The sequence below is a fragment of the Cheilinus undulatus genome, linkage group 7, assembly GCF_018320785.1.
Source record: "Cheilinus undulatus linkage group 7, ASM1832078v1, whole genome shotgun sequence".
Taxonomy (NCBI): domain Eukaryota; kingdom Metazoa; phylum Chordata; class Actinopteri; order Labriformes; family Labridae; genus Cheilinus; species Cheilinus undulatus.
This window is the reverse complement of record NC_054871.1, coordinates 34,331,679-34,354,248: the sequence shown is the minus strand read 5'-3', so window position 1 is coordinate 34,354,248 and position 22,570 is coordinate 34,331,679. Positions and strand designations below refer to the sequence as shown.

General features: G+C 38.7%; 2 protein-coding genes across 2 annotated transcripts in view; one reads left to right on the top strand and one right to left on the bottom strand.

Annotated features, from left to right (window-relative positions):
* The window catches only part of cilp2 (cartilage intermediate layer protein 2), a 39,887-nt gene extending 26,965 nt beyond the window's left edge, over window positions 1-12,922 (top strand). The window contains exons 9-10 of the mRNA XM_041790702.1: window positions 6,008-8,430; window positions 8,507-12,922. Coding sequence (XP_041646636.1) covers window positions 6,008-8,418 — 2,411 coding nt within the window. The 3' untranslated portion in view covers window positions 8,419-8,430; window positions 8,507-12,922. The remainder of the gene's footprint in view (window positions 1-6,007; window positions 8,431-8,506) is intronic.
* A 2,106-nt stretch (window positions 12,923-15,028) lies between these two features.
* On the bottom strand, window positions 15,029-21,360 carry si:ch211-212d10.2 (uncharacterized protein LOC557710 homolog). The gene is made up of 3 exons (XM_041790592.1): window positions 20,776-21,360; window positions 20,364-20,479; window positions 15,029-17,684 (listed from the first exon to the last, which is right to left on the bottom strand). The coding sequence occupies exons 1-3, from the start codon at window positions 20,963-20,965 to the stop codon at window positions 17,586-17,588; spliced, it is 405 nt and encodes a 134-aa protein (XP_041646526.1). The 5' UTR covers window positions 20,966-21,360; the 3' UTR covers window positions 15,029-17,585.
* Window positions 21,361-22,570: the final 1,210 nt, after the last annotated feature.

Below are 22,570 nucleotides of genomic sequence, written 5' to 3'. Positions count from 1 at the left end.
CCATGTATTAATACCATTATCGTCAAAGGCAAGACAAATACCTTGATATGATTTTTAGGCCATATCACCCAGGCCTACTGTGAGCACAGGTGAGTTGAGTTGGCTGATTATTGGGTATGGAACAGTGGCAAGGAGAGTGGACAAGTACTGAGAGAGGCAGATGAGCAAAGGAGTTGAACTGTGAGAACTGTAGCCCTTTGCTCTTGTTTTAATAAAGAAAGTTGTCCACTTCTGACAAAACTGCTACTGCTGCTGATTGTAAATTTTGAATGTTTAATATTTTAAATTGGAGAATCCCCAACTGTCATCACACCTAATCAAGTCTTTGCTGACTTTGGTTGGAAGGAGAGAATCAGGCCCAAAAACAGCATGAGTATCTTGCAATTTGAACAATTGGACATAAATTGGTATGATACCAACAAACCATCTTAACATATTTTGGGTTGGAGAAAAACTGTGTTTACAGAGCATTTTGCTTTTAACATTTCCCCAATGTCCCCGTCCATTACCATGAAGCAGACAGGGTCTACACTTCAGGAAGTCAGCAGGGGAAACTCTAAATCTCACTGCCTTTAAGGGGGCTGTTGTTTGTTTAGATTTTTTTAATATAGTCTGTGTTTTAAACCCCAACATATTGTGAAGAAAAAGCAAAATAGACCAAAAATAACACCTACAAATATTCTATTTTGTTGCTGTTTGCTTTAAGTTTTTTTATTCTTTACCAAATGTTTTTCCTAACAAATCCACAGAGCAAATTACTTTTGAAGTCCCAATGCTCTGTAGACAAAAAAAATCCTTTCTTGACAAAAGTTTGTTCTCACAGTCATGAAGACAGACAAAAAACCCTGTTCTTGTCACTGTCATAGTGATGTAATGCACGCTGTAATTCATCATCATCAGCCTGTAAGAAACCTAATTTACAATGATAATAGCAAGTGGTATACTGGGATTATTGCTCAGGATGACTGCTGTCCCAGTTCATTTTGACAATGACGTATTAAGTCAAAGTCTTTTACGGGCTTGAGCAAAACCACTGACAAAAAGCAAACAACCGCAAATTTATTTGACTGTATAAAGAGCTGCAGCCTCAGACACCGAATACACACTTCACGAGGAATGTCAGTGTTGAGCTCAAACTAAGTCATCCGTGAGACATGGCCGTGCATTAAGAGGAATCAGACAAAACCACAGTGTCCTACAACTGAGGGAGAGGGGGAAAGCCAGCAAAGAGGCTGTCACTGGGAGAAAAAACATTACCTACCAAGAAACTAAAAAATATCAGGGCTCACATAATCTGCCTGCACTTGGAGCCGTTAAGTTTTTATTATGTTTACATTGGTTGAAGTTCCAGCTTTCTGAACTGGGATTCTTTATTGTCTGAGATGACTCTGGACACTGTAAAACCTCAAACCTAATTTCTCCAGAACACCCAGTATAGAGGTGAAATCCAAGTTTGTCAATAAATCTTGTTTTTTCATCTCTCTCAGTCAGACAAGTATGCTTTTCCACATCCGCGTGGGAGGATTTCACATTGCTAATATCCTTCAGGAGCTTGTTAGCCAAGTCACATATTAACAAACAGCGTTTTCATGGAAGAGTACAAGGCAATCAGTCTAAAGTCACATACCAATCCCCGCTCTCTGGAGGTAATTAAGGCAGAAGACACTGTGCGAGCATGGAAACACCTGAGCCTGAGAGCAGAAGGAAAAAGAACTGCTTTAATCCTTTAACTAGGGACAATTTCTATGCACAGTTGTCAAAAGCAAATGTATTTTGTCTTGTATTTTTGTCTTCAATGGTGACAAAATTTATAATCAAGGGAAACTGAAACCCCAAAAGCCATCAGGAGAAAAACAATGATACTTAATGAACTCAGCCATCCCCATGGGTGTGCAATCATTTAGAAATCAGGACACTTAACTACAGCTTCATCATGATGTCATGTGCAAAAAACTATTCTGCCAGTGTCTGTGTGAAAAACAATTCTTTATTTTCAACTCCCACCGGGAGGGTTTGTAAGTACAGATTCTTTCACAGTTAATTTAATCATATTTTCATGTCTAACTCATCCAACTTGGCCTCTCACTGGTACTCTCAGACATTGTGGGTTTCCAATAAATGTGTGTGCATTCATCTATGCAAAAGAGAAGCATAAAAATGTTTTTATTGCTCAACTTGCAAGTTCCAACATGCTCACTTTACACTTGTCCTATTCCATTTATGCATTGATTTATAATTACCCAGAGCCCACCGAACTTCGAATAGTAATTCAATACGTTCAAGAGGGTTTTAAAAAAAGGCAGGGTTCTTGAGAAAAATACCACTCAACAGGCAAGTCTCACACATGAAAAGACTGAAAAGTTATTTTTCACAAACCAAAGCGAAGTTAGAATTAAATTAAATGCACTTTTTTTTTGTTGTTTTGCATAAAGAAAATGTTTTCATGTTCTTATTCATACAGGTTAATATGAAAGCCATAGAGGACACACATCCATGAATATTATTGCACTAAGTTATTTGTGGTTGTTTTTCGATGTCTTGACTTAGTTGTGTTAGGGATGCTCAGATGCATCAGTTTAACACTGTATAGGCAGGTATTTGACAAACATCAGCCATACATGATAAAAAAAAATGAACCAAAGTTTCCGCTTTTGTCTCCAACCAAAATGGCCATCAGTGCTCAAGAACTCCGGCCATTAAGATCAACTACCGGACATTTACTTCGGGTAGTCAAATGTGACCAATACCTGCATTTAACAGCAATAAAACATATACCCTGTTATACAGCTTCATGTCTGTGCTGAAGTAGGACTGGGGATGTTTTTTTCTTTCCAAGACAGTAGAAGCAGAGTCAACAGTAAACCAGAGTAATTGTTACCCTGTTATTGCTGCCTGCTTGTTTATATGTACTATAAATGACCAGACCTTGGAAATGACTGCAGAAAGAAATTCTTTTATTTATCTTTATGCAAGTTGTTTAAACAAAAAAATTAAAATAGCTTACACATATGCAGTCAGTAGCGTAATATATGCCTACATTTAACACATAAACAAAAACAGCACTTAGCTTCACATTGGCACCATTAGCTCCAAGTTAGCCTGCTAGCACATTAACTGCTACCAAAACTAAGCAACTATCCACAGCCAAATACCATCCTCCACTGAAAACACTAACAAATCGTCTCAACAAATATCTTACCAGCAGTGATAATTTTGTCGACTAAAACTATGACTAAAACTATTCCTCGACAACCTTTTTTCCATGACAAAAACTAGACTAAGACTAACAAAAATAGATCTGTGATGACTAAAACTGACAAAAAGTAAGTTTAATTTTCGTCAAGATGACTAAAACCAGACTAAAATGTAATGTAGTTTTTGTCAGACGTTCAAAATCCATGATATTTCTCTACTGGTGGTAAATCTGTCAAAAAACAACAAATCTGTATCTCTTCTGTCTCTCAGCTGTAGAAAGCAGGGTCCCCAGGTTTGACAGAGTGCATAGAACACACTACCATAACTTGGTACCAGATTAAGGCAAGAAAATAAAAGCTTGGACTAGAAGTAAAGACTAAAACATGAGGACTTTTCATGGATTAAAACTCGACTAAAATGACTTGAATTTTCATTGACTAAAACTAGACTAAAACTAAAAAGGTAGATATGACTAAAATGGGACTAAAACTAAAAGAAATTTCATCTTAAGACTAAGACTAAAATTAAAAATTGCTGCCAAAATTAACAATGCTTAGCAGTGCTGTTAACCAGACACAACATTAAAACTCCATATTCCAAATGAAATTTGAATTTTACTGTCACTTGTCCCATATTAGTTACAATGTAATTTTGCATTGACACTTTTTTGTCAGCAGCATACATGTGGAACAAGGGTTCATGGTGTCAAGGACCTTGCCCAAAGGCCACCACTGGATACTCATTGTACCCTGACCAGGATTGAACCCCCATCTCCTTTAACAAAGGCAGCAGTGTAAACCACTGAGTAACCAGCTACGCAAGTAGTTCTCATAAACAAATGAACTCAACTGTAATAATCTCTAACACTGTAAAAATCCAACCATTGTGTCTTATTTGGAGCAGTCCCGAAGGAAGACAATAAAAGTATAGGTCATAGGTAGATTTTCCCACTCGTCAAAGTCCACTACTACTTTGCCCGGCCCAGGCTGGTCCTTGTCCTGGCCACTGTATTAGTGTTTGTTGCCCATCTATCTGCAGTTTTCTTTGTTTTAGCTTCTTTTTTACATGCATCCATGACAAACCCAGAATCCTTCCACACCTTTGATTTCCCTGTATAGTTTTCAGTTGCTCTAAACATACCCAGAGATGAGCTTTGTTTGATGTCACCCATGTTGATCTCATGAATATAAACCTCTATATTAGCCATGTGCTGTCTTACATAGCCTGCGCAAAAGTAAGTTGTAGTGAAATTACTTTGGAATTATGTTTAAGGGTTCTTGAAAGCATATCTTCTAGGTAACACAATCTATAATATGTACTTATTCACTGCTTTCCTATTTGGTAACTGGCATATATTTCAGCTGGACATTTTGGCCGTTGATAATATTTTCCTGAACACTGCCTGTTAAGGGATCCGGTTGTAGACCTCCACTCTCAGGTCTCTTCTGTTATAGTACCCAATATGAGGCCTCCTCCACTGTCAGACATGGTGATGTGACATCTGTTACATAAATGTTGGAACATTAACTGGCTTTGATATTTTTTATGCAGAACTTAATTATTCACTTTTATCATTTACAGGTTCTTGCTAGTACAACAGTTAACAGCCTGTCATGTGGAAGACCAGGGTCAGAGGTCTCTTGACCTCTGAAACCTAGTCACAAAACTTATAGTAAAGAGCTTGCTTATTCAAACACACGTAGATAACGTAGCTAAAGTCAAAGCTCACATAGCTCATGGATACATACCAGGGAAGCTATATTGCCAGTGTTAGCTATGTTAGCTTTGTAAGTTATGTAAGCTATGTGGCAACTTAGCTACATTAGCTTTAGCTATGTTTGCTATGGCTTATGTTACTCATGTTGCTTAAGCTAACTCTGCTACAGTGGCTTACATAGTGACTTTAACTATGTAGCTAGTATAGTTATGTTAGCTGTAGCTAAAGCTTAAGAAGCTAAAGCAAACCAACATTATGGCATCTACTTCTAAAATGGGTCGATACATAATTTAGCCCCTGGCTAGACCTCTGACCTCAGTTTTATTTATTAAATGCTGCTTAGTCTGTAATATTTGCAATGTGGTTATGTCATGAACGTAACTGCCAGACTTTGTTTATAAATTATGCCGAATAAAAAAAATCTTTAAACAGAAAACATGTTGTACCAGCAGATTACGGCATTTCTATTTGACGGTCTGTAGGAGGGGGCGTCTGATATCTATGGTCTGCCGCCAGACTGTCTTGAAATTGTTAGCCAGCCTATAGCAAATATAACAAGTCAAGTCAAGTTGACATTTAAGGTAAACAGGAAGTGTTAAGCCAAATTTATTTTGCAATTTCTTCTGTCACCTCCAGGACTGACTGAGAAGGTCTGATAGTTGAGGTCTCGCAGCCAGACTGTCTTGAAATTGTTAGCCAGACTATAGCAAACATAACAATGTCAAGTCTATAGTTGACATTTAAGGAAGTGTTAAGCCAAATTTATTTTGTAATTTCTTCTGTCCCCTCCAGGACTGACTGAGAAGGTCTGATAGTTGAGGTCTCGCAGCCAGACTGTCTTGGGAGACAAGTTTTTGAGAAAACCACAAAAACTAACATCTTACCTAGGACAATGAGAATTGTTGTCCAAAGATAACAAGATACATATGCTGAGATCTGGAAAAAAGCAACCAAAATTCATTCAATGTCACAGGACAACAGTGGAAAATGAATAGTGTAAATGTATGTCTGTTAGGAATCCCTTTAGATAAAACTTAACCCTAATATATGTTACAACAGTCACTAGATTAATGTAATCTATTATTTCATTCACAGCCAAAGGGACACCAGCCTGTAATTCTACCCCTGAGGCACACCTCATCAGATTGCCAATGGACTGTGTTCAACCAGGGACTGATTCCAAGTTCTACAATGCTGGTCGCTGCCCTCACAACAAATGTGCTGGCTCCCTGGACTTTGATATGCGTTGCAGAGATGGGGATGGGTTCTGCTGTGGGGTCCAAAGTATGGAAAGTCGTTTAATCGACTGTGGGAGCTACAGCCTCCCTATCAAGGCTGTGACGGCGTGCAGTTGTCAGAAGTGCGTACAGCCAACTGTGCTGGTTCGTGGAAGAGTGGTCTCAGCTGACAACAATGAACCTCTGCGTTTTGGACATGTCTATATTGGTAAAGAGAGGGTTGGCACTACTGGATACCAAGGAAGTTTCACCTTAAAAATCACCCCTGACACACAGAGATTAGTTGTCAACTTTGTTGACCCCACTGAAAAGTTTATCGATACCCCTAAAGTGTTTGTCTTTGATAAGAAAGGTGGCTCCATCTATCATGATGTAAAGGTAATGAGAAAGCAAACACCTATTGATATTAATGCAGGTGAGACTAACTCTATTTCCCTTGGTGAGATGGTAGGGGAAGACCCCATTGGTCAGCTGGTTATTCCTCCAAATTCTTTTCACAAGGACAATGGAGACATTTATGAGGGAACTGTGAAAGCCAGCGTCACATTCATTGATCCAAGAAATATCACTACAGCAGCCGCGACTCCTGGTGATCTTAACTTTGTGGATAATGAAGGTGACATGCTGCCTTTGAGAACCTATGGCATGTTCTCTGTTGATTTCAGAGATGAGACAAACAAAGATGCACTAGGAGCCGGAGCTGTTCAAGTCCTTCTTGACACACAGCATGTCAAAATGCAAGAGCACATCCCCAAAATGAAGCTGTGGTCTCTAAATCCGGACACAGGAGTCTGGGAAGAGGAGAGTGACTTCTCCTACACTACAACCACCACTGGAGGTCATGGTCGGAGCAAACGAGAGGAGCGGACATTTCTCATTGGCAACATGGAGATCAGGGAGCGCCGGCTCTTTAATTTAGACGTACCTGAAAACAGACGATGCTATGTTAAAGTCCGAGCCTACATGAGTGACAAATTCTTACCTAGTGAACAGCTAGAGGGTGTTGTAATAAGTTTGATCAACTTGGAACCAAAACCTGGTTATTCCTCCAATCCTAGAGCGTGGGGACGCTTTGACAGTGTAATCACTGGATCCAATGGAGCCTGTTTACCAGCTTTCTGTGATGCTCAAAGGGCCGATGCTTACACCGCTTATGTTACAGCAATGATGGGCGGGGAAGAACTTGAAGCAGCTCCTTCCTCCCCAAAGATGAATCCAAACATCATTGGAGTGTCTCAGCCATATCTAGATAAAATCGACTACCAGCGCTCAGACCATGAAGACCCAGCCCTGAAGAAAACAGCCTTTAGGATCAATCTGGCCAAGCCTAACCAAAACAATCTTGATGAGACCAATGGGCCTATATATCCATATCAAAACTTAATAGGTTGTGAAAATGCCCCTGTTGATGCCAATCACTTCAGATTCTTTAGAGTGGAAAAGGACAAATATGAATACAATGTTGTTCCCTTTGAGGAGAATGATTTGACAACCTGGACAGGGGACTACCTCTCCTGGTGGCCTAATCCCCAGGAGTTCAGAGCGTGCTTCATTAAGGTCAAGATTCAAGGACAAAAGGAAGTGATGGTCAGGTCAAGGAATCTTGGAGGAACACACAAGGAAACAACAGGCAAACTTTATGGCATAAGAGACATTCGCAGCACCAGGGACATGCGGGAGGCCAACACCTCAGCAGCCTGCGTGGAATTCAAATGTAGTGGCATGTTGTTCGATCAAGCAGAGGTTGATAGATCCCTAATATCAATCCTTCCACAGGGCAACTGTCGCAGGATAGGCACCAACAACCTCCTTCAGGAGTACCTCATCAAACATCCACCAGTCGCTCAAAACAACGAGTCACACGCATTCACAATGCTAGCTCCTGTTGATCCTTTAGGACACAACTACGGCATCTATACAGTCACAGATCAGAATCCCAGGGTGGCAAAGGAAATTGCTATTGGTCGCTGCTTTGATGGCACCTCAGATGGTTTCTCCAGGGAAATGAAGTCTGATTCTGGCGTGGCGCTGACGTTCAGCTGCCCAGAGCGGAAAATCACCAAAGAAAGCCTTTTCCAACGTCTCCAAACCAATCCAGGTCAGACTCTTTCTCAGATGGCAAGAGACATGCGAGAATCGGAGGGCCTGCAGGTGCAGAGATCATCCACCCGGGTGGTGGTCTATCCTTCAGAGCAGCGGAGTGAGAGTCGCAGGGTCAGTTCTACAACAAGGAGGAGAACGTCTATGCGAACTCAGCAACGTCAATAGATGCACCAACAGGTAGGCTTGGATGATGTTGTAGATTTGTCATTGCACAGACAGAATCACTCATGCATTTTATGCTTTTTGTTTCTAGGGCTTGGGAGAAGACTCTTATGATGGCATCAGGCTGAGGAAGTAAAAGTTGCCCATCTTTTGATGTGTGAACTCCCTCCTCACTATGGAAACACCAAAACTGAAGCAGACAGCATTTCAGCAAAACCAATGAAGACTTTTAAAGACTTTTACTTACTTGAAGGGCTTGGTATATAAATAACCTCCCACCCTCCTTGCATCATTATTTAAGAAATGCAGAGACTGGCCTTTTTTTGATTAGCTGTGGTATATTTTTTCCTCTAATGAAATAAACTTAACTGATCTGAAGAATGCAACTTTTATAGTTTTAATTTGTGGCATTCCACTGAGGGTGTTTTGCTGATTTCTATTAACACTTGAACTGAAACCCAAACCCTTCCAAAGCTAAAAATATTCTGCCAGTCCCCCAAACACATCATAATTGGCCATTGCTTCACTCTGAACTTCTTAAGATCAAAAAGAAACCAACGTTAAATCCTTGTTGCCAGTACAGAGGACACTGAGCCCTTTTAAAAACCGTGAAATTCTCTCAAACTTAGGAACCTCTCTCTTGTGCATGCCACCCAGGGAACAGAGGATGTTTTCAGTCATGCTTGTTAAAGTTTTTCTTTAGCATGCTCCATTGCCAACTGTGATTCAGCCACGTCTGTCCACACCTACTTAGAAATGTGCAAGACCAAAGCCTCCGCCAAGACAAGCAGGGATCTTGTTGGTAGGAACTTGTTGTCTAAAATGAAAATAGCCTATGGTGTATTTAAGGTTGTTTTTTTTTTAAATGCACATTCCAAATTAGCTTCAATAAACCAAATGTTACAAAAAGTTTAATTTTCCAGAATGGTTTACTTTCAAAAAGCCATTACAGTAACTCCCTCAGTGTCTGAATAGACCTTTTAATGTTGTTTGGCAATGTTTTTTGTGAGAGGCCTTTGTGTCAAGAAGTGCAATAACTATATTATTTAAGAATTCTTAGAGAAGCATTTAAAACAAATTGAAAATGAAAGTACAGTAAAGAAAGTAAAGTAAAGAAAATGCTACTGGTCAATGGAGCAAGGACTCTTTCAGTACCTCTGGCAGAAAGAGTGGTTAAGGTGTCTGTAAAGATCTTTACGGAATAGGATTAGTGCCATAGGCGAAGGAAAAAATAATACTGTGCAATTCGAGATTGAAGTCAAAATGCCGAGAATAAAATTGAATTACAATTTCAAGAAAAAGTTGACATTTTGAGAATAATTCAAATCCCTTTTAATCACTTTAGTTCCCTGCCAATTTTACCACTTTAGACATAGTATTGCCACTTTCAACCCATTTGTGCCACTTTTCAGCCCCTTTCCCCACTGTTTCTGCACATTTTTGGCACTTCACACCCATTAATGTCACTTTCTGCCAATTTTTTTGCCACTTTAAACACATATTGCTGGCTTTACCCCATTTTGGGGCAATTCTGAATAAGATTTCATCACCTTTTCTGTCCATTTGGCAACTTGTAAGCCATTTTGCCACTTTTTAAAACCTATCCACCACTTGTTATGCCCATATTTAAACATGTAGTATTTTTGACACTTTTAACCATTTAACCAATTTTTGCTGTTTTTAGCCCATTTATGCTATATTTTGTCCATTATAATTCTGTTTTAAGAAAAGGGGTTTACAGTTTGAAGAATCCTAGATACTACACCATAAATGAATGCCAAAATTATTTGTTACTTTGATAAGAGTGGTCATTATTTAGGTAAAAATATGGTTATCACAGCATAGTTTTACAATGGACTATGACTTTGCAAACCTCCATGGGCCTCCCATTTGGCAGGGCCCCTGAAAGCATTTTCCTTTATCCCCCTTTATGGGCTGTCTTGTGTAGGATCTTTTAGCTCATCATAGGATCTTTTAGTTCATAAACACAGTGTGGTTGTCTAAGATCCCCTATTTGTTCTAGTAACATGCTTTTACTTTATTCTCAAAATGACCTTTTTTTCTCAAAATTGTATCTTGACTTTTTTCTCAACATTTTGACTTTAATCTCAAAGTGCACAGCATTGCTTTAAACCAAGTGCACTAATCCTCTTCCATAGATCTTAAATAAGATTTATTATGGGTTATTTTAAGCAAGCAATTCAACAGCTCAGTAATCATTTTCAATTTTCTTAACTGCATTGAATCTATAAACCTTGATGTACTTTCTGCATGACTGCGCTGATTTCACAATGTGCACGGCATAGTTATCTTTCTGACTCTGAAGTACAACCCTGTTCATGGAAGTTTAAGATCTCAGAAGCTATTCATTTTAATTCTAAAACCCACTGCATAATGGGAAAAGACATAAATGCCATATTGAATGAATTCTGTCTGAATGACAGTGTGTGAGGACATGATGATAAAAGCTCCAAACTTGTTTATCTGCAAAACAGCCACTTGCAGACCCATGGGAGAAGCTTTTCAAGCTGAACTAATCCAAAACTAAATGAGGGAGGCCATGAAGGAACTAGGAGAGGATTAGAAGTAAATACAAACCTTCTGTTAATAGGAAAATAAATTACATATTCCCCTGAGACCTAAAAAGTTTTACTCAGATTGCAACAAACAGCCCAACAAAGGTGGTAATGAACAGTATTCCGGTCAAACAAATAACTTTCACAGCAGTACCCAGTAATTCAAACTGTTAACCTGACATGTCCTGAGTAATCAGTGTAAGCCTCATAACATTTTTATTTCTGATGTGCTACAGATTTATTGTTTTGTGCTCTAAATGGTGTGATGTGATGTGTATGTATAAATGAAAACCAGATATTATAACTCAACACTCATAACTGTACCCACTTCAAATGCATCTCTTTTCAATAAGCACTTGGAGAGGCACACTCGTAAAAAACACTCGAAACAGACTAATATGGGTTGACAACACATCGAACCTCCACCATTACCACTGAACTCTCTAATCATAGGCCTGTAGGCCATCAGCAACAGAATAGTCTGGATCTCCAGATGAAAACAAACATCGCCCTGCAGCAGATGTAGCATCCACCCCGTAAGAAAGATGATGATTGAACCCAGGTGTGGGAAGAGATAAGTCCTATAAAAATGCAATGGTGTGTGAGGTCAGCTGAGGAGGACCAACAGCTGTAGAGCAACTGGAGGAAATGTTAGACCAAAGACTTCAAGAGACAGAGGAGAGGAGGGGGATTATCCTGTGATGGATTTAATCATTTTTGTGGGTGCAGGGGAAAAAAGGAAGGGAAAAAATTAGTGGTCTTTGGCCTAACAGTCAATCACTTAGAAAACATCAGGCTTCAAAAGTGGTTGCACATGGAAGAATGCAGGTTTTAGAGGAGAATGCTTTGACAGGAGAATTGGCTTATTCATGAGGAGAAGCCATCAGAGGGGTTTGAAAGACAAGGTAACAATAATAGGCTGAGTAAGCCATTATGTAAGGCTTTGCATGGGAAAGTAAGCAGGGTTCTTAAACAGTTACTTTGTCTTCTGGGGAACTTCAAAGCAGATTAAACATCCTCGCCAATGTTTGGTTCAATGATTTATGAAAAAGTCTGCAGAATGGAATATAGTTTTAGCCTGGATGCAGCTCATAAAATTACGTAGCAAAGACTGATATAAAAACAAAAGTCTCATATTATTGGTGGGAAGGTCAGTAGGACGAGCTGCGGTCTCCTTTTACATTCACTGTCAAAGCTTTGGCAAGGAACTTTTGGTTTGTCGATGTTGGGGCCCCCGGAGGAAAATGTAGTTCCTCTATCTCTTTGCTGATGTTTTCTTGTTGATGTGCAAAGTGTTTTATTTTCTTTTTCCCTGAAAAATCTCGTTGAACAGCAGAATGTATCACCCTGAGATTTTGATTATTTCTATGATATTCAGCCCCAAGGAGCCATCAAAAAGCAATAAAAATAACCATTTACAGTAAAAATAGAAATAGTCTGTCTATAAACTTTGTTCTGGTTTGCCTTTTTGTATCTCAAAAAGATGCATTCATATAAATGTCAGTGTTTTTTTCTTTTCACGTGGCCTTTGATACCACAAATAAGGCTTAATGGAGTTTAATGTGTTTTTGTTGTAACATTTTTAGAAATTGTTTGACATTTTGGAAAATTCTCCTGTTTGCTTTCCTGCTGAAAAGATGAAAAGATCCCTCAGTCTGGGAAATCTGATACCATAGCAAGCCTAGGCATAAAGACTGGAAACAGGGAGAAGAGCTTGCCAAGGTCCTCTGGAAAACCTTATAGTTTTCAATTAGGATCATAGACTATGGACAGTGATGCAGCCCATTTGTCTCTAGAGAGATACTGAAGCTTAAAGATTGGGTTCATTGTTGGAAATGCCTTTGACTTTTAATAAAGTAGTTACAGGCAACCCAAATAGCAGCTGATGAGCAGGATCTAGCCTTAACTCACCAGATTCACCTAGCAATCACAACGGCTTAGCACCTTAACACCAAATTAGGCTGGGATAATCCGAATGAGTATTGGTAGTTACGGACATCAGTTCTGAACCTGGGGTTTGGGCACACCGGGCGGGGGGGGGGGGGGGGGGGGCAAAGGTCCCGCAACCTTGTCTGCTCTGACGTTGTCAAAATAAGATGTATACAATTTTTTTTTTTTTTTTATCATGGTTAGAAACATAAGGTATGAGGGCCAACCTAAAACATTAGGAAAAAATGAGAAAATCTGTTAATTAAAAAAAAAAAATTTGGAAAAGAAAATTTGAGATTATGATGTTCAGAGTTTAAGAAGTCAGAAATGTACATGCAACTGCAATAACAACGAAAAAGCAAAACATGCAACATCCGAGTTTAAAGAGTCCTAAATTTCGACAATAGAAACTCACAAATTTCAGTTTTCTTTCAAAGACAAGTGTATATAGGCCTATTATCCTGGGATTTGGTCAAAGAAATAACTAAAATTGATAAATTTTTTCCAAGTGAGTCCTTTTCTTAAGTACATGTCAGTGGGGCCCACTAGAAAAAAGTTGGGAATCCCTGGTTTAGGAGATGATACCAGACATGCTAAAACTTAGACATTAATTTTCAGTTCAATTCAACTTTATTTGTATAGCACATTTCAACCCCCCCCCCACACACACACACACACACCCCTACAGTAACAGTGCAACAGTGCAAGTCATGTGTACTCATGTGTACACAGGCGAAATGCTAATACATTGTACTTTATCTAACAGTCAGAGGCATAAGAGAAAGTAGTGTTTTCAGACCACTCTTAAAAGAACTTAGAGTGTCTACCGACCTCAGGTCAATTGGCTGCTTATTCCATGGAACAGCACCATAGTGTCTAAATGCACCTTCACCTGATTTGCATTTTACTTTAGGCACATTTAGAAGGTCCATACCTGAAGATCTGAGCAACCTGATTAATGGATTTAGTGATGCCATACCCACAGTAGCTGTGCCAGCTTTGAGTCAGTTCTGGGCCAGATGTCTTTGCTATCAGGCATATTTACACCAGATTTGGGCTGAACATTAACTTGGTTTGTCATGTAAGTCCACACCAGAACAGGCCCATTGTGCAAAAAAAAAACCCATTCCCCTAATTTGGATTGAAGAGTGGAGTACATCTGGCCCATGTCTGGTCCAGACAAATTTTGCTAACTAGGAAGGGTGTGGACCTAAGGTGGACATTAAGCTTCCTGGCAAAAAGCTACAATGCTTAACTCTTATCCTACATACTAGTAAATAGGTTAAAACAGCTTCCTGGGGTTTTGGAACCAGCCCTTAGTGGGCACTCAAGGAACTGCAGGGTTTTATTTCCTCTTCTTTTTTTGCATTTCCCATTTGGCTTCATTTTTGCCACTTTGATAAGAAAAGAAAGTTTTCCCTGACATCTGACATACTGTATAGTCCCCAACAAAACCATATCTTGTCATTTTTAGCTGTCTACATGCTAGCCTAGCTCACTTGCTGCTTGGGTGTTACCAGTCTTATACAGTGTTGAAATAATTAGAGCATTTCCCAAGATGTCAGACAACTCTTTTATTGTAAACAATGTCCTCTTGATTTGGTTGTAGCAATGCTAAAATGCTTTGTGATTCATATCCACAGACCTTCCAAATTAACCTCTGGGGCTGGAATTAGTTCTTACAGGTCATTCTTAACTTCAGGACAGAGGGGCATATGTCCATCATCTACCAGAATCCACAAAATATTGACAAGCACATTTAGGTTCATTCTTTGTTCTTTTGTACAGGCCTAAAGGAGTTCATTATTTATTGGACAGTTATCATTAACCATTTCCTCCTCTTTCTAAAGCTCACAGAGAGAGCTGTATATTTGCCACTGTGCTTTGGGAAAATCACCTGGGATCCAGATAAAGAAATGCATTTATAAAATTCTGCTGATTCTCTGTAAACGCTTAACTAATGCATGGTGATGCTGATCGCTTGTTTCTCTCGCTGATAAACGTTGGTATGTGTAAATTGTGTATTGTACGAAATCTACTATTGCTGTAGAAAAAGGAACTGTAAATAAATGATTTTGTGTACATTTATTGACTCTTTTCTGGGTTGTGCAGAGACGTGTAAAATCATACAATTTTTCAACTGTATATAAAGAAAGAAAGAAAGACAGATTTGGTCGTATTTGAAAATTAATTTGAAGAAACACATTGCATTCTTAAAAATATATAATAATTTATTTTTGCATCTGACACGTTTGACTTTGCATTAGTCACAGCAATAACGAGTGTTAAAATAAAGTAAAACAACAGCAGTTTACAAAACTTGAAATTTAGCAGGCTTTCCTTTACAAGAAAATTCAGATGTTTTAACATAAAGACCAGCTTTATAACACAAACAACAAGCTAATACCTTAAATTTAGATAAGCATAATAATTAAATGTATGCAAAAAAACTGCAAAAGGTTAATATTTGCACAGGATATAAAAAGGTGTGAAGAACTATGAAAAGTGTTTGCTTAGACTGTTCGACCAACACATAACAGTGCATCTCCAATGTGTACAACCATTACCCTTCAGGTAATGAGTTATAACACCCACAGCAAGCCTGTTGGCGCACATTTTTAGCCAGTGGAATTATTATTGTAATAAATTTGCACAACAGGGGGCACAGCAGGCAGGAAAATGAGAGTGTTGAGCCACACTGTCACTGACACTTTTAAGATGGGGCTCTGTGCCTCGGCCAGAAAATAGAGCTGACAGAAAATATACTGACTGCTCTCACTACTAAGGAATAAAGAAAACACTCACGCATCAGTGCACACGCACATAAAAAGTAGAAAAACACATTTTTTCTCAGTCAATGGTGCATTTCAGGTCGTGAACCTTCCTCCGGCGCCTCACTAACAGTTTCTTTTTGGTCCCATTGCGTCAGTGAGAGACAAACCTGTCTGAGTGCAGGCCAGGGATGGAGAGAAATGCTGATGGAGACGTCTTAGTGCTGGGACTGCCACCAGTAGTTATTGCTGTGCCCTTCATGTGTGTTCTACTTGCTGGATCTGTAATTGGGTTAAAAAATGGTCCAGAAATACAAACACTGAAAGGGCTTTTTGGTCGCGTGACATCATTGGAATAAGTGTCCAGAGGTTTCCAAAGTCTCTAACTCAACAAGGAAGGCTGTGAGTTTTATAGCTTGAAGCCTTATTGAAGACGAGGGAGGATTACGAATGGACATGACTAGATTAGTTAGATTCTGACTGCTGGGAGAGGTCTTAATAACACTTGTCCTATGGCAAATTCTTCCTCTTCAAGTTAGTCAAAGCATTTCTGACTTATAAACAAGGTTTACTGAAAATTCAAAATCACGCTCTGTTTTTTTACTAAAACATTCTACAACTGATAACATTTACACATTTTTAATGAAGATTAAAATATATTTCAAGATAAACATTATCTGTGCCATGTACTTGATGGATATTGTTAGATTACCATAGTATATTGAGTATCATTTAATGACTCCTACCACCTCTATATTATGACCCAGAGACAAAGTCTTTGTTTAAAACGGGTTCAATTAGAAGCATGTTTGTGGAAAGGATGTTTTTATATGTTAAAGAGGCTCACCTTGCTTCTTAGCTCAGTACAAGAGTTTTCAAGACTATTGTCTCCCTTCATCTGGCTAGACCAGTGGTTCTCAACTGGTGGGTCAGGAGCTGTCAGTGGGATGGAACAAGTTTGGAAAAAAAAAAACCTTGGCAAAAAGTCCATGTGGTACTAAAGTCCTTAGTGGAAATTATACTCTCTAACTGTGAAAATATGTAAATGTAAATTTTTTCTCTAAATTATAACTCATTTAGCTCCTTTTTAACAAAGCTGCTTTTTCCATGATAATACAGTAATTCCTCAAGATCTCTGGAAAATTTGCAAAAAATCAGGGTGTAAAATGTGCTAGTGTTGTCCTATCTCTTTTTATCAGTTATATATTTTGCAAAAAAAGGTTTTAATCGCTAGTGTAAATTTGATTGCTGTAATATAAATTTTGTACTTTGATATGTTGCACTGCATTGTTCCCATTATTGACTATGACTAGTCAGATTTCTTTCATCCTACTAAGTTTTATCATGTAAACAGCAAAGTCATACTTGGTCTTATGCTGTCTATTTCTTACTCTCAGGGCATTCGGATAGCCTCGTGGTAAGGGCGCGTCCCATGTATGCAGGCGGCCCAGGTTCAAGTGCAGCCTGTAGCTCCTGTTTTCTCGCATGTCTCTCCCTTACTTTCTCATCCCTGTTTCTGATTCTATCCACTGTCTTTCTCCATAAATAAAGGCATAAAAAGTCCTAAAAAATAAATCTGCATATATCCTACTGTCTGGCTTGTTCCTAGTGTAAGCAGTGAGCTTACATCTCTTCATGTTCAGTGTGTATGATGATTTTCTACCTGGAATGCTGGCAAGAAAAACTTTGAAACAGTTTACTGATGTCATGTCTTGTCCAGACAATCCTCTCGATATCTTCCTGAGTTCATAACAATCAAAGGAGAAACAGTCTGTGAAAAGGCTGATAAGGCTGAGGAATGTTTCAAATGGCTTAGGTTTGTGGAACAAGTCTTAAAAATAGCCAGAGTGGGCTCACGATGAGCTGAAGGATGAAGCATTCCCACTGATGTTGTTCAGCTCTTCTTGCCTGCAGGAAAAGGCTGTAAGGAAAGACGGCTTGGGTGTTTGACATACACGTTCCCATCCTCCAACTTGACTTCATACACCTGTTGCTGTAATAGAGAAAAGAAAAATACAACAAGGTTAGAGCTGGAACAAACATGCCATCACAAGCTACTGGGAAAATAAGTGAGCTGACAAAAAGTATTGGATTGAATGGGTTAAAAGTTCAGTAAACACTCCTCAGTGAACTCCTTGACGTTACAACATTTGTTTTTATTATTTTGCTTAAAAGTTAACTTCACAGTGTTATGGGGAAACACAGAGTATATGAGAGAGATTAATGAAAAAAAGATGAGATGTTTATTGAAAGTCAAGCCTTTGTTTAGACTGTTCATTGGCACATGAATCCTAACAACCGAACAGAAGAAAAATGTTTGATAGAACAAAAAGAGGGAACATAATCCTAACTCTGACTGATGAGCTGTAATTATTCATGCCATGTCAATCAGTCGGATGGCAAACATCTAATGCCAAAGGATGATTTATCCATATCACAATGCCAATATTCTTGTCAACTCCCAGCTGGTAACGCCCCTGCCTCCTTGGGATGATTCAACTCAAACATGATATTATTTTAGTTTATTAACTGATGCATATTTGACGTCTTCAGGAGTAGGTTTCAGGAATGTTATGGGGTCAACATCACTAAAGAGGTGGAAAGTAACTTATTACATTCCCTTAAATTACTGTAACTGAGTAGTTTTTTAGGGTACTTGAACTTTTTTGAGTACATTTTGGAAGCAGTAATCTTACTTCCACTTAAATAATTTTAAACCAGAGTCATTGTACTTTTACTTGAGTACAATTCACTTGTATTTTTTTCCATCTCTGTTCACTACAAAGTTGTGAGAGAATGAGTCCACATCACATAAAAAAGCAGCTGTTGTTCTCTGCCATGCCCTTTGACACAGTGTTTAGATGTGTTTTATATGTGTGCTTAGTTGTGTTTGGCTGTTTCCTGTTGTACAGTGTTCCCTGCTGGGGTTCATTTGCTCATGTTTCTGTTGGATTGTTGCTTTTGATGTGAGACACACATTTGCACCATGAGTGAATTTATTGACTGAGTTAGAGTGACCCCCGTGACTTGAGGTGTTCCTACAGGATGCATACTGCATATTCTTCATCAGTATGAACTGCCTTGCTATGAGCTTCAGTCTCTGCTTTGTCCTTGTCAGAGGAGGCCCACTTTGCCACAGATTTTCAAGAGTAACTGAAGCTCTGTCATTTTGTACAATATTTAACACTTTCAAAAGTGTAGTTCAACAGTATACAGTATCGACCAATATAGACACTTTTAAATTTTCTAGTTAACTCTTTATTAGTTTAATTAACATTATTAATTTTGCTATGTGATTTACTTATCATAGAGGTGTGACTTTACCTGAACAGCCTAGTTGGAGATCTATTCCCTTTTTGTTTTTGCCAATAAGAAAAGATTGCATTTTACTGTTTAACTTCTCAGTAGCTACTCAGTACTTAAAGTAAACTTTAAATCAAATACTGTTTACTTTTACTTAAATAGATTTTAAATCAGTGCTTTTACTTTATCTTAAGGAAGCTTTAAGCTGAGTAACTGCACTTTACTTGAGTAGAATAGTGGTGTACCTTTTCCAACTCTGCTAAAAGTTAGGGATGCAAAGTTGCATTGGTTTAACATCACTGTCTGTCTACATTAGCCTTGTTAACAAACACTGACCATCAGCAGATTATGTGGCATGACCAGATAACAGCAGCCAGTGTTATCCATAGATAACAATACGTAGCTGCCACTTTTGGGCTTCTCAGATGTGATACGCAGGCACCATATGCAAAAGGGTGCGGCTGACGACAGATGTACGTCAATGCATAAGGAGGTCAGTTCACAATTAAAATGCTTGTAGCTCACTGAGAAATGAACTCATTTTCAAGGCGTTGGTTTTGACACAGGCGCAAGTACCTGTATTGTCCCTAATTTTACAAATAGGTGATCTCTACATAAAGTGCCTCAGACTCACTCATTTCGAAAAGAAAAAAAGTTGACATTTTCCATCTAAATTTATTTTATCAAAGAGGCCCTGAGCTGTTAGGACTACATGAAGGTTAAGCCTCTAGCTTGTTTTATAAATAAACTGCAAGCCAACAAGTTAGGATCTGCAAAATATCCACTCTGTCATGAACAATTTTAAATTAGAGTAAATACACTATCATTGCACAGTGAATACAAAATTCACATTTTCAGGAAGATATTTACTCACTTTGTTAACAATATATTTTGGTTCACTGAAAAGATATTTTGACAATAAGGAAAATTCAGGAAAAAGGTACTATTATAATTTATGCAACACATATGCTTTCATTGCTACACAGATGCAGCAGAAAACTTCAGCTGATACATTTTTGCTTCTGTTTATTTAGAAAGGAACCATACAAAAGTGCTGCTTTCTTGTGAGAAGTTTTTATTTATTTTTTAATAAAATCTGATGATGAAGGGGCAACAGTGATCATGGCTGACAAACGGCAGGGTGGACATACTAGTAGGCTTGAATAGGTAAATAGATGATGGAGTCTTGGTGACCAGGTGGATATTTTGGGCTATATTTGGCACTGAACACATTTTAGACCGTTAGTTAGATAAATGATTTTTGTGTAGTAATTTCACCCTTATTAAATCCAATACATAGCACATGATTCTTACTCAAATGCTGAAAAACAGAGTTTTGTTCAGGACGCCTGCATTTTTCATCACTGACCTGTAAGGAGGTCCCTGACTTCCCTGTTCTGAGATCAAAGTCGTAGTCGTGCCAGGGGCAGAAGACTTGCAGGACCCCATCAGCCTCCTCGATGTCCCCCTGACACAAGGGTCCGCCTGGGAGACACAGGAAACGATTTATCAAATAGCCTGGGTTACTTTCCCCTCATAACAAATTACGTTCAATAAATTCCTTCGAGGAAGATGTATTTGATAAGCTTGCATAGCATGTGAACTGATAAATAATCTTGTGTTTTAAGAATGAGTGATAAATTAAGCAATTGTTTTCTTAAATGTGCAGTTTAACGCTAAGCATGATAAATACACACAGTTTAATGTTTCTAAAATATTATATACTTGATATTGCGCCATTACGTCGTCCTGTGTGTATGAATTATATGATCATAGTATACCGGAATGCGAGCAGCGGGCATCCATTGCGAAGAACTCCCCCTTCACGTAGAAGAGGCACACATCAGAGTCGTAGCCGAGGGAGGAGTACATGAGCCGGCAGCGCTGCTTGGAAAGCACCGAGGTCGGGCCTATGAGTCTCCATGCAGCTCCGTCCGTCGTTCCCTCTTCGTCTCCGGAGCCAGAAGCCATAAAGCCGGGCGATATCAGCTGGTTTTCTAATCCACGCTACAGCAGGGCTGCTTTTTCCCGCCGGTGAAAATGGATTTGGCACCCCTCGCTGTGAAAATATTCCATATTAACCAGCAGGCCGACTTGTTCGACGGTCAGCCGTGCGGACTGTGCTTCCAGCCAGAGCTGCAGCCTGCCAGCCGGGGTACTGTCAGGTTGAACAGTGGGCTATAGCTAACGTTAGTTTAAGCTACATGTAATGTCTGTTTTAGATAATAGCCGGCTTGCATCCCTCACAAACATGTTAAGCTTTAGCTCTGTCCTCTAAATGTGTTTTTACAGCGGTTCTAAATGTACTCAAAGCCCACAAGCAGCAGCCAGAACAAGCCTGTAAACAATGGACCATTACATTTTGAAGTAGGAGCCCAGTGTGTGGGCTGATACCGGACCCACATTTCCACTTTGATCCAGACTTTTTATAATAAGGTTATTTTAAACCAGTCTGCACATCAAAATCACTATTCTTTATTCAAACAAATAAAACTGTTCAATATACTGTAGCTTATCAGTTAAGTCCATAGCCTGCCTCATTGAGTTTGTTGAGGACTGAAAACAGGCCAACAGAGAGTCCCCAAAGAGTTCCTGTTACACCTCAAACAAGATAACATTATTCCTCTGCCTACTGGACTTATTTATGTATTTATTTTTATTTTTATTATAGGGTATAGTGCACATAAATGAACATGGACATGTAAATATGCCAGATTAAAGCCACATGCTAATTTCCATAGTCACTGGCAAATTAATGTTATACCTATGAAAGTATACCTCAAAAATGTAAAGAATGAAAAAAAAAAATATACAGCACAAAATGAAGGGGACAAAATGAAGAAATAGCCTCTGTTAAGGTACACTAGGAAATTTAAGAGACTTTATCATCATTATACAATATTTGCAGAGCAATAAGGACCATCATTTTTTCTTTGTGGGTTTGCTGAGATTCTTATTGCTTCACCTGGTCCCTCTTTAATTGTGTAACTATATTAATGTCCATCATCTTTTGTTAATGGAAAATCCGTCTCTTTTCCGTGATCCAGCTCTTTCAGCTCCCAAACCAGTTTGGCTTCATTTGACCTGCCTTATTTAGCAACATAATGAGGACATATGATTGATATTTGTGGTATTTTACTCCAGATTTGCTCATTGTTTTTTTTTTTTTTATATTGATGAAAACATCATGTAATTATTTTGCAAAATACGCTGTCTGCCCAAAACAATGTTTGGGTCAGATCAAATCTGCTCACTGGCTGGGCTGTATGACACACCTGATTTAAAACAATGTTACACCATCAATTATGAGTCCTTAAGGCATGGTGTGCCTGTGGTAGAGTAGTGTGAAGAAAAGATGAACACACACAACATATGTATATATAAATACTGATGATAATAATAGTGATATTAAACTGCTCTTAAATGAGATGTGGATCTTATCGTCCACGTTAAAGAACCATCTCTACCATGACACACTTGGTCAACCCTTAAGTTTGGTAAGTGTAAAGTTCAATTAAAATGAGATTATTATCAAAATAATTACATCCCTGATGCATTCAGACAGTTATCAGCATG